We start from the raw sequence: 12,112 nt of genomic DNA, 5'->3' as shown, positions 1-12,112 counted from the left end.
AGTACGGTTCGGTTTCGGTTCGGTTCCGGTTAGAACCGAACCGGTGGCCATGCCTATTTTAAGGTACTTTTTTTTTTTTCCATTTTAACTTCATCTGTTTAATTAATTATATTAAATTTCATTTTAAAATATTGTGGGACTTATAATCATTTCTCCTTTCTTTGCCTCCCTTTTGAATTACATTCACCAAATTAGTGAAATTCCTTTTGAATTACATTCACCAAATTAGTGAAAATTTCTATGATGCAAGGAACTCGAACTCAAGACTTCTACTCTACATCTTTAATATGAGAAAGATCAACCAAATCGATCGCACCTGATTGATTATATCGTCATTAATTGTTATGAACTTCGTTTATTTATTTGATATGAGTAGATTTACGTTGGATGATATATTCCTATGTTAACATGAAAAAATATTTTTTATTTTCAAAATTAAAATATTTTCAAAAATGATTTCAATTAGGAATTACATCTAAAAATTAAAATCAAATATATCAACAAAGTGGATGACGATAATATAGCCAGATGAGTTTAAATGCCTGACCCCTTCCCCAACTTCTTTATCTAATATTTAGATCAACACTTGGGCTCTTTGCACGAATTCAATTGCTACATAATAGTTGTCTCAGCTTTCATCTGGGTATAATTTCTATTCTTCATGTGGGTTTTAACCATTTTCATCTTCCCAAGACCTTTAGGCCTCGACATAGCACAAATAGTCGTTTGCTTGGATGAAAGCTCGCACCAGTTCTTTAAGTTCAATATCCTTTAGCATAAACAAACACGTTTTAGAATCTACTCTCCATCAAAGTTGGAGAGTTTCTCTAACACGTGATAGTTTTAAAATGGATTGAACCTCTGGATCCGACAGTCATAAATGAATGGAGTTATTGTTTCATGCTAGAACCCTAGCATAGGTACTCCAAACTTCAGAATGGTGTATCATTAGAGCTTAACCAATGACATTGTTTCACCAAATATTTATTTTTGAACACATGGAATTTCAATTGAGAAATTATAAATATTTATTTCCTAAAATTCAATAATTTGAATGATATATTACTTAATTAATTTTAGAAAAGTACTATTTTATCCCTTTAATTTTGTCAATTCACTATTTCATCCCCTGTTTCAGAGGACCGTTTAAAAGATTCTCATATTTTAGTTCCGTCCAACCTAAAGCTCCTTTTGTCTAAAAATAGTCGTTTTTCGTGAGTCTCCTGAAAAAAGTTAATTCAAAAGAAAGAGAAAGAAAAATGATTTTCAAAATACTATTATTGCCTAACTCTCTTCTTCTTCCCTCCACATCACCTGCCCAAACCACCATCGTCACCACGGAAGCTCTTCAATCCTCATTTATACGAGCATCCCTTCTAAATCTTTTATGATAAGTTGCTCACTAAAGAGAGTGGAATCAAACTTCTCTTACTTAGAAAAGATCACCTTTCTTCATTGACTATATGTTTTGAAAAAATAAGGCTAAATGAGTAAATGAGGCTCTCGAATAGATTACCAAAAAGTCCTTCTCTTTCCCCGTATTTAACATTTAGGCAAAGATGGATTGAAACAATATTACTAAGCTTAACCTTTTGATCGAACTACTTTATTCATTCCGATCTTTAACTTGTTGCAAGTTTCACTAGATACTACAATGCAAATTGTGTTCTTTCTCTTATTTTCTTTGATCAATATCATATCTCTATTGAAATTTTGAAGCTTGCCCATCTTTCTAGATGGGGAGAGATGATGGAGGTATTGTCGATTGACGATTCATCAATGGAAATAGAGACTCTAATTTATTGCTTATTATAGAGAACCTCTTGATTCAAACAACACGCTCAGCTTTCCTTTCTCACAGAACGACGTCATGCAATGAAAAGGAAGGTATCTTCACCTTTTCACATACAGTTGACGAGCAAAAGGACTCGTTTTAGACATAGATATCTTATGATTGGATAGAATCAAAATATGGGGACCTCTTTAAGTGGTTCTCTGTAATAAAGAGATGAAATAGTGAATTTGACAAAATTAAAGGAATTAAATAGTATTTTTTTTTCCCTTAATTTTAACAAAAATAACAAAAAAAGTCAATCAAATGGTCAAAATTTCATATACGATGAAATTATAAATGACTTCATTATGGCTAATAATTGGGCTTTCCAATTTTTAAATGGATGTGACAAATCAGTCAATGATGTCTCAGCATGGGGTGAGCCCCACTAATGGTCACGTCATCATTTTTTTTAATGATAATCGGAGGGAGACTATAATGATGCAAAATAATAATAATTCTTTTTAAAGGAACAATGCAAGATAATTATTTAAAATATCAATCCATAAAATTAAAAACATTGGCCAAAATAGAAAGTAAGGCTCGGAGAATCTTTAATCCAACCATGAAATGTGGCTGATATGTCTTAATAAATAGAAATTATAAGTGATGATATGGCTGAATATGTATTGCAGATGTTAGATTTTAAAAATAGCTCTCAAATGCTTTCTGATTATTTTAAAGCTTTCCGATGATGTGGATTTTATCTTTTAAAATCATATGTAATTAAAATTAAACATATAAAAATATAGTAAACTAAAAATAAACTGTTGTAGAGATGCATAACAAACGACAATCAACTCAACTAAATACAACAAAGAACAACGATAATTTTGCAATGTTAACTTCATATGTTTTATATGAAACCATGTTCGGCAGAAACTGAACAATATGAAATCTAGCCCAAAGTAAGATAAAAAGACAAGTTTCTTAACAAGTCAAGAGAAACAATGCTGGAATTCCATTTTTGTGTGTTTCATACTTTCTATTATTTGTTTAAATCACTAGGACAATAGGAGGGGTGGAAGAGAAGAGAGATATGAATTTTAGACGAGTTTTTAAGAAGTGGCAAAAATAAAAAAAAAAAATGTAGGAACTATGAAGACAGTTGAGAGCTAGTTTTACCTTAATTTTTTAGGTTAATTCTAAAGCTATTTGATTATAAATACTAATCATGCAAGGGTAATCAAACTAAAACAAAAGACTAATAAAAGAATTAAAATGAAGAAAAAAATATTACCTTGATCCAATTGCTACGCTTTTCTTTTGCACTTTATTTCGTACCTTGCACCTCCAGTCTTGATAATTTGTTAGATTGACAACCAACCATAATTCTATATTTTTTCGCCTGAACACGAAGAAGAACACCTCCATATTTTCCATTTGAGAGCGAAGAAGAAATCAGTTTTAACACAACAAGAAGTTTAAGCGCGAATAAAGAGAAGGCTTATGTAACATCCCTTCCCGGTCCACCTGCTAATCCGAATGAACCGAGCCGAGACGCTACAATCTGGTTGAACCTATGTCTTGTCATGCTGATATCATTCTGTATGTTAAATAATATGTCATGTTGTTGCTTTATACATCATTTATATACAGATCTTTACTTCATAGTTGTAAGACATTACCCTATTTTCCAAAATGAAATGGACTCAACTATGTGCCTTGTACATGCCACAGAACCAAAATATCAGAATGAGTAGCTACCCTGAAGACTGGGTCTTTAAAAGATGAACTGCAGCAATTGTAAAGATGACTCTCTACGGTCCAGACCCAATCTCTGCGAGTTAAAACAGGTAACTCGCTGAGCAAATAAAGCTCAGTGGATATGTAAACTTAATAAGAACCAAATAAATAAACATGTAATCACACATATCATTACACTTTCATGATCTTACCTGCTGTTCATTATGTTGTATGAATTATGCAACTTTAATTAAAACATCGTATAATTTATAAATACTAATATCTCATAACTGTATGGCTCTATAAGGTCATAATGAAATCTAAGTGATAAGAAGAACTATATGAAACTGGATGAATACTGTATGACTAGGCTACTATGATCCGTATATAATCATAACCACTCAACGGCCTGTAGTCAGAGTACCACACTGTATGGGGTACAGATCTAATATCCTATGTCGCTACATAGTCTTATTTACGTGATTTCTACCTAACCTCAGTGGAGCATATTATTTGTATTTCAATAATACAATAAACATATTACATTATTCATAAAATGCATAAACCATAATGTTTACCTGTATGCTGTCTCATTCTGTACGTTGCTAACCTGTTTTCATGCTTTAAGAGGATTTCATAGACAACTACAAGTAATCTCTAATGAGTAATAATACAAACAATTGATAACTTATAAAGGAACTTGCATGGAAATCATTCAGATTAAGGAAATTCTTGATTTTAATTTAAGTTAACTCAGAAGGTTAAATTCAGTAAAAATATTATGCTGAATGAATCTAGATATGCATCCCAACATCATTTCTAATGTAGCCTTGAAATCTGCCAGGGCAGCCTGTATATGTTTCACAAATTCTAGCATAATTCTTTCTACATAAGTCCAATTTAGGTAATTCGAAATTCTATGGTTAGCTAACACATTAGGGTACAAATATGTCTTTATCACATCTCTTAAATATGTTGGTAAAGTAGTCAAATATTGAGCTAAAGTAGCAACTGCTAGTCTACCTAGCTTTTGGTTTCTAGTCTGCACAATACGTACCATTTTGGTCATATCTTTCAATTTATAAGTCCAATTTAGGTAATTCTAAATTATATGGTTAGCTAACACATTAGGGTCGAAATATGTCTTCTATCACATCTCGTAAATATGTTTGTAAAGTAGTCAAATATTGAGCTAAAGTAGCAACTTCCAGTACACCCATATTTTTGGTTTCCAGCCTGCACAGTTTGTACTATTTTGGTCATATTTTTCAATTTATAAGTCCAATTTAGGTGATTCCCAAGCTCATGGACAGTTAAAACATAAAGGAACAAATAACTCTTCTATACCACTTCCTAATTCCATCAGTAAACAGGTTCAAATTTAGGTTGAAGTTACGGGTCAGTTTTCTAACAAACCTGTTTCAGCATGAATCAATATCCAATTCATTTATTCAATGCATCCCCTGTTTTATCAACATGCTTAGACTAATACTCAACATTTAGCAACATATCTTATCACTATCATCACACTACACATATTCTCGTGCAAGAAAATTTGTTAAACTAAAAGAGATATCAAAACTTCAACCAAAAAGCTTTAAACCTTCTTCTTAGCTTCCTTTCTCTTCTAACTTTGAGTTCACCTCTCTTATACATAATAACCTTTTATTAATCATCCAAAATATCACTAAATTATGAAATTCAAGAAATTCAACTTACTTGGATAGAGTTATAGGTTGAATTTAATGCTTGAAAGGTTTAATATTAAGGTAGAGAATGGAGGAAGATCTAGGAGAAGATGGAGTAGGTAAAGTGAAGGAAGAAGACAAAGGAGAAGATGGAGAAGGTAAAGTGAATGGAATTTTCGGGTAACCTCTAAATATATCTCTGATTTATGTTAAAAATTATCAAATAGTACCTAAATTTTTAATATTTTACAATTTAATATCTAAACTTTATACTTTATTTCAATTAGGTTCTAATCCTTATACTTTTATCTTTATGTTTCATTCAATTAAGTCTAATTCTTTTAAGTATTTAATTTCAATCCCATTCTACCCCATTCTGGATTCTAATGGATCGAACCTGGTTTTGGTTCGGCCCGACTTGACTCGACTCTATGCAACGACTCGATTTAATAGGATGTCACAGTTTAAAAATAACAAACAAGAAAAAATGAATAAATAGTATTAAAAGAATGAATATCTGAGTCATGATGTCTAACAGGCTTTCTGGAAATAGATAGCATGACGGACAATGTCTATTTTTCTTTTTGACACATCAGACCCACGAACTAAAAATACAGTTGCATTGGAAAATAACTTTTAATTTTTTCGACATGACAAATAAATTAGAGCAATCCAAAATTGCATCGGAGATGCTTTAAAATTTAAGCTTTTCATGGTCAATGGACCTTTTTATTTTAAATGACATGGAAGACCTGTGAGCGTTAAATTAGTAAGAGGTGGAGCAGCACGATTGATAAAATTAATTCAAAACGTTAATTAATAAAATAAAACGAATAGATTGAAAAAAAAAAGAGTAAAAATCTAAGATTTTTTAGACCATTAATCTTTTTTTTGAAATTTTTTTATTTAGTTGAATCAATCATCGAAGAGAGAGAAAGTTGTGTTTCTTTGATTACTACTCTCTTCAACACGATATGTCTAAACATGGGATTCACAAACTTAATCTAAGAGTTACATCACTTTGAATTCAACGGTAAAGTGATGGAAGTTATTAATTATTAAAAAAAAAATTAAGGTATTAATTTATAAAATTAAAGAGAGTTGATTACAATTGTAAAAATATCAAGGTTCAGAATTTTTTTTTAATGTTGAAGTTCTATACAGTGAAAAATCCACTAATGGATGACTAAATTAGCTGGAAGTAATTAAAAAAGATGGGTCAAACTTGTAATAACGGTATTTTTTTATCATTTGGCACTAAAAAAAAATATCCTCACGAAGTCGTTAACTGAATTATATGCACGCTGCTAACTTTTATTATCCCAAACTCCTTTTAGGCTTTCACTGAACAGCCTAGTGTCGACGGCTCACTCTCCGTCTCCAGCTACAACTGAAGTACTGAACTAAGAACTCAAGCTCTAAAAATGGCAATTTCAGCGTCTCCAATTTCCTCTTCACTACATATCAACGTCAACTCTCGCATTTCTTCTTCTTCTCCTGTTCTTCCTCTATTCAACGTCTCCTCCAAGTCCATCATTCGTCAATCAAACATTATCATCTGCTCCCAGAGTCAGTTCTCAATTCTTCACTGTCACCAAAATTTCAATTTTTATTATTAAAATGTGCATATTTTAGCTGAAGCGTTAATTTTCATGGTGTCAACAGAATCAGGAGGTGGATTGACAAGTGAAGATAAGCAAGCGTTATTTGAAAGATACGGTCTCGATCCTAAACAGTTCTTATCAGAAACCTCTCCTAAGGTTTTTTTTCCTTTCTCTCTCTTTTCTATTTTTCTCCAATTTTGTGTTTGTTTTATGAGAAAATTGAGGAAATGAAGGAATATATATATATATATATATTAAAAATTTTCTTAATGTTGCTTTTGATGCTTGAGAAATGAGAAATTCATTAGGAACTGAGAATTATGAAACAAAGGATTGATATGGTTTAATTTGATTTTGGCTCCATTTTTAATTGAAAGTTTTAATTTGAGATTGGTTTTGAATTTGTTTGTTTTAAATTGGTCTTCTTATAGTCAAGGAGGAAAAAGGAAGTTAAACAGACGGGAAGAGAGAAACGAGTCCCTGAAGAGGAGGCTAAGCCACCTAGGATGACACATAGGTTGCTACAGGTATGCATTTCGCTTGAGGTCTGTTTGGCTTTATCATTTTGGTCTTGATTTGGACTTGGAAGACAATTAATCTTTTTAGGGAAAGGAAATTAAAAATTGTTTGGCACTTGTTTTGTCTCCAATGACAATTGAAAAAAATGTTAGGCGACTTTCTCAGGATTCCTTAAGTTTGTGCATATCTCAGGAGAATAATTGAAGATAAATGTTATAAAGTAGAACAGGAAATCTGTTTTTTATTATGTAGAAAAGCTTTTGAATCTGATTGAAGCATACACGACTAATTACTGGTTGTTTGAAGCATGTTTGGAAGCCTGATGAAACTGAATTCTTTGCACCTTAAGTAGCATTTATAGTTACATTTTTCATCATTGTTAATTATCAAATTTATATTTTATGTGGTATTTTGATGAAACAAAAAAGTTTTAGTTTTTCATTTTCTTCTATAACAATTGCTGTACATAGTGATGGACTCATTGAGGATGTTATCGCATCTTAAAACCATGATAGGGTGATCACTTTCCTGTGCAATATGCTTTATCGTTTTTTCCGCAATTAAATAATGTGGTTTTTCTTTGTATCAAAAATTAAATACATAATTAACACAGACCACAAATGCTGGCAATTGTAGGTGCTTGGAGGAAAGGCTAAAAGAAAAAAGTTGCTGTCACCAAAGGGCATGGATGTGCGACCAATGATGGAAGTCGTAAAAGGATCTGCCTTTGATATCTTGCAGGTGGTAGTTCTGCCTAATTGTTGGTTTTCTGTGTAATATTGGTTGTCAACCAGCTGTGGAAGTTTTACTCTCTCAGAATCCTCTCTTTCTTTTATATTAACTAGTTGATCCTGAACAGTGATTTACTTGGCTTTCCATAGGCCGCTGGTGGCTGTCCTGCATCTTTAAGGCCAGGTTGCTGGTTGGACTTGTATAGCGGCACGGGATCTGTTGGCATTGAAGCTATCAGTCGGGGTTGTTCTGAGGTATCATACTAACTTTTCATATCTCTCTTGATATATTGTGAGCTATGAAATAATTGGTTAGGGTTCATATTTAATTTCTGATAAGATTTTCAATTGTTTCTGTTGATATCCTTGCATTTTGTTCTATATAGTTCATTATGTTACTAGTTTATCTATGTTCAATTCCCAGGTTCATTTTGTTGAGATGGATCCCTGGGTTGTTTCAAATGTTTTACAACCAAATTTGGAGTCAACTGGGTTTCTAGATGTTTCGGTGATTCATACAGCTAGCGTGGAAAATTTTCTTGAACAAGCAGAGCAATTTGTAGGTGTGTGCCATCTCTCTCTCTCAAACACTACACATACACAGTTGCACACACATAGTTGCATATGATTATCATGAAAGATTATAAAGCCTCCTCAGGAGTTATCTAGGTTATTTACTTTCATTTTTAAATTTGCTACAAAATTCAACAAGCAGTGTCAATTTGAATAATGACTTCTGATGATGCATGGACTTCATGCTAGCAGTAATATTACTATAGATTTATTGTTTTATTGAATTAATAAAAGCTCACTTCTTAATACTTTTAATCAATTTTAAAAAGGACAAAATTGAAGGAGTGGTATTTTCTTAATAAAACAGGAAATGGCTTACCCTTCAAATTCAGTATGAGAAGCACACCACATCCATATGTATATTTAATTCAAGTGGGACAATTCATTCAGAAAAGGAGAATGTTTTGGTTTTTGGCCTATTATAGGGTATTTATGGTATATAGTACTTCTTTGGAGTACAACAACAACAACAATAACTAAGGCTTAGTACCAAAATAGTTGCAGTCGGCTATATGAACCATTCATTACCATTTCCCTCTGTTCAATAATGGAAAGAAATAAGCAAATCATAAACTAGGAAACAAAGGATTTTGAAAAGAAAATAATTTTCATAAAAATTTTGAAAATTGTTAAAATCATTTACTTTATTAAGCAATAAGCAAGCATAAAACTAACAGAAACACCTTCATGCCTAGACCAGTTGGAGTCGGATATATGAATTTTTTGTCTCCATTCTATTCTATGCATAACATGGAAAACAAGGTTATACTTTGACATATGTATTTATTGCGTGTTTTGCAATTGCTTATAATCCAATTACTCATGTAGATCACGTGCACTTTTATGTGTACTGTGCTCCTACTTGTGCATTTTTTTAGTGAGCCCAACTGGAATGGTTGATACTTTTAGGGGTTCTAGTTAAGATAGAAAGTATAATTAGGATTTAGAATCTGATCAGGGTTTAGAAGATATTTATTCAGTGCACCTGGTGAACTAAAATATATTGCGTTTTTCTTTCATAAGAACATGTTTTGGAGAGGATAAATCATACACTTATCGCGTGTGCCTAAAACAACATTCATATTTCATTATTCATTGGTCTTTAGAAGTAAAATACTCATAATTAACAGATATTTCACTAATAAAAAAATCCTGAGGAATAAACCAGGTTATGTAAGTAAAGAAGATCCAACGATGATACGTTATACTATTTGGATTTCTATTTAGTTGCCTTAAACTGGCAACTTGGTAATCAAATACTAAGTAGGATGAACTGATAGATAAAGCCCAAGTAAGAAAATTCTCTAATTCATAATATTTGCTTTTAATAAAAAATGCCTTTGATTTTGACATAGGGTTTATGATGTGAACCTTGGAAGAACCACTTATTAGGTTGGAGAAGTCCATATAAACCCCATATTGAACTCTCATACTTTAAATGTGGGATCCAAGTTAAGTCTCATACCATTTCTTGCAACTAGGATCGAGAGATCCTACCACAGTTCCACGGCGCAGCGCTTTCTCTTAATACAGAAGTAGCACTGCCAGTGTCAAGGTTCGGCGAGAGTGGGAAAGGCCTTCACGGAATGAAGAGGATCAGGTGAATTGTCCACGAAGGGTTAACTTTTGTTAAGATGGTTGTGCGCTAGGTTTTTTTTTTTTTCCAGTGAATACTGCAATTACTACCCCAGGTGAACAATTCAATGCCACATCAACACCCTTGCCACTTGATTGCAATTGGGAGAAACCATGGTTGGCTCTAATATTGAATTATATGAATCTTGGAGAACCACACCCAGAAGCTAGCTCATGAGGTTGGAGTGCCCGAAGCTTATAGAAACTCTTTATTGAAATCCCATACTTCCAATATGTGATCCAAATTAAGTTCATATCTTGTCTTGCAACTAGGATAGTAACAGTTTATGGTTTTCAACCACATCTCCAAATTGGATATTCCCTTCTGACCAAGCAAGAGTCAGCCATCATGTTGTCAATAGTAAAACCAAAAAAGTCATTGATCTTACTTCAGTGCATCGGTGCTACTTCTAATTGTAGCATGTACAATAACTATAAATAAATAATAGATAAGAATTAAGAACTTGTTGTTTAAAAAGGGACTGCATGCCTCACTTTATGCATGTCTTTCAAGCAAATAAACGGAAGACTGATGAAAATTGATTGACTTTGACCTCCATGTTCCTCAAAGTTGACAATTATCTGTTAATCTAGACTATAAGCTTTGATGACCTCACTTTTGTAGCATTTATGAATAAAGAATTGCTTTTTGTAGGAAGGCACAGAACATTTGATTTCATTAGTGTCACACCTCCATATATGGAAGTTGACTATGGGATACTTATGGATCAAATTTCAAAATCGGCGTTAGTTGGAGAAAATACATTTATTGTAAGTTGCCACAACTTCCTTTCTTGCTTGCTCTTATTACTTGATTAATTTTCAATTTTCTGAAAGTTCATGGCTTAGGTGGTGGAGTATCCTCTAAGAACTAACATGATGGATTCATGCGGTTGCCTTATAAAGGTATGTGTTACAACTGTACATCTTCATGGAATAAACTTGATAAGTACTTTTATATTAAGTGTGAACCCTTCAAATCCTGCCCTCCCCTTAAATATCTTCTTCTTACCAGGCATAATGTCTTGTCCCTTTCAAGTGCTATTAGTCCAAGCTTTATAAGCATATTACTGTCAAATATTTGGAATGAATTTTACATCTAAATTCAAGATACTAAGCATCACATTAGATTTACTTAGCGCACCTTTAGGTTTTTTTTTCTCAAGTGAGCAAAATTTTCTATTAGTTGTTAATCTGATTAGGACGGAAAGTTTTGATTCTGCATTTATTTGTATGGTCTAATACTAACACTTCTTATGGATTTTGTTAACTATGATTATGATGAAAGAGCAGATTGCTGATCGAAGATTCGGTAGGACTCATTTAGCGATTTATGGACCCAAGTGGGCTCAAAAGAAGAGAGTCAGAAAAGCCACTTTGAACAGCAGCAGAAGTTTGACCAAAAGTCTACAAGCTGAAGGTGAACAGTAGCAGAATCCAAGCTCAAAATGGTTTTGCATACACCTCTACATGTTGCTGTTTTCATCCTTGTCGCTATCAGACCACATGAAAGTAGCCGTAGTGGATATTTAGGTAATTTCCTGTAGTATGGCATAATTTTGACTTATTTTGTTGCTCCTTTAAAAGTTGCAGTCTGTTATATTCGACAAGTTTCATGTTTTCTTTTGTTTCTCAATATTTCCTGGGTGCCTAATATTCTTGATAATATTGAGAGAAAGCCCAGTGTATCAGGCTCATTTTGATAATTGTAAGGACCTAAACTAATTCTGTATTTACTAGATGGATGTTTACAATTATATTTTATCACTAATTTATTACCAGTTTGTCAAATATGAATATTTTTATTCATTGCTATTTGTTTCTGTTGCTAATTTTTGCTAA

General features: G+C 32.5%; 1 protein-coding gene across 2 annotated transcripts; it reads left to right on the top strand.

The window, feature by feature from the left end:
- Positions 1 to 6,504: 6,504 nt before the first annotated feature.
- On the top strand, positions 6,505 to 12,061 carry LOC105642381 (methyltransferase). Of its 2 annotated transcripts, none has more exons than XR_016318824.1 (9): positions 6,505 to 6,777; positions 6,874 to 6,968; positions 7,244 to 7,339; positions 7,968 to 8,072; positions 8,213 to 8,317; positions 8,487 to 8,625; positions 10,926 to 11,041; positions 11,108 to 11,176; positions 11,564 to 11,621. XR_016318824.1 is itself a non-coding variant. In XM_012227202.4 (9 exons), the coding sequence occupies exons 1-9, from the start codon at positions 6,633 to 6,635 to the stop codon at positions 11,699 to 11,701; spliced, it is 996 nt and encodes a 331-aa protein (XP_012082592.1). In that variant the 5' UTR covers positions 6,506 to 6,632; the 3' UTR covers positions 11,702 to 12,061. The 2 variants fall into 2 exon arrangements, 1 of the variants encoding a protein (XP_012082592.1); XM_012227202.4 differs by having other exon boundaries at positions 6,506 to 6,777; positions 11,120 to 11,176; positions 11,564 to 12,061.
- Positions 12,062 to 12,112: the final 51 nt, after the last annotated feature.

The sequence above is a fragment of the Jatropha curcas genome, chromosome 11, assembly GCF_041381405.1.
Source record: "Jatropha curcas cultivar XTBG-Jc1 chromosome 11, XTBG_Jcur_1.0, whole genome shotgun sequence".
NCBI lineage: Eukaryota > Viridiplantae > Streptophyta > Magnoliopsida > Malpighiales > Euphorbiaceae > Jatropha > Jatropha curcas.
This window is presented reverse-complemented; position numbering and strand designations above follow the sequence as displayed.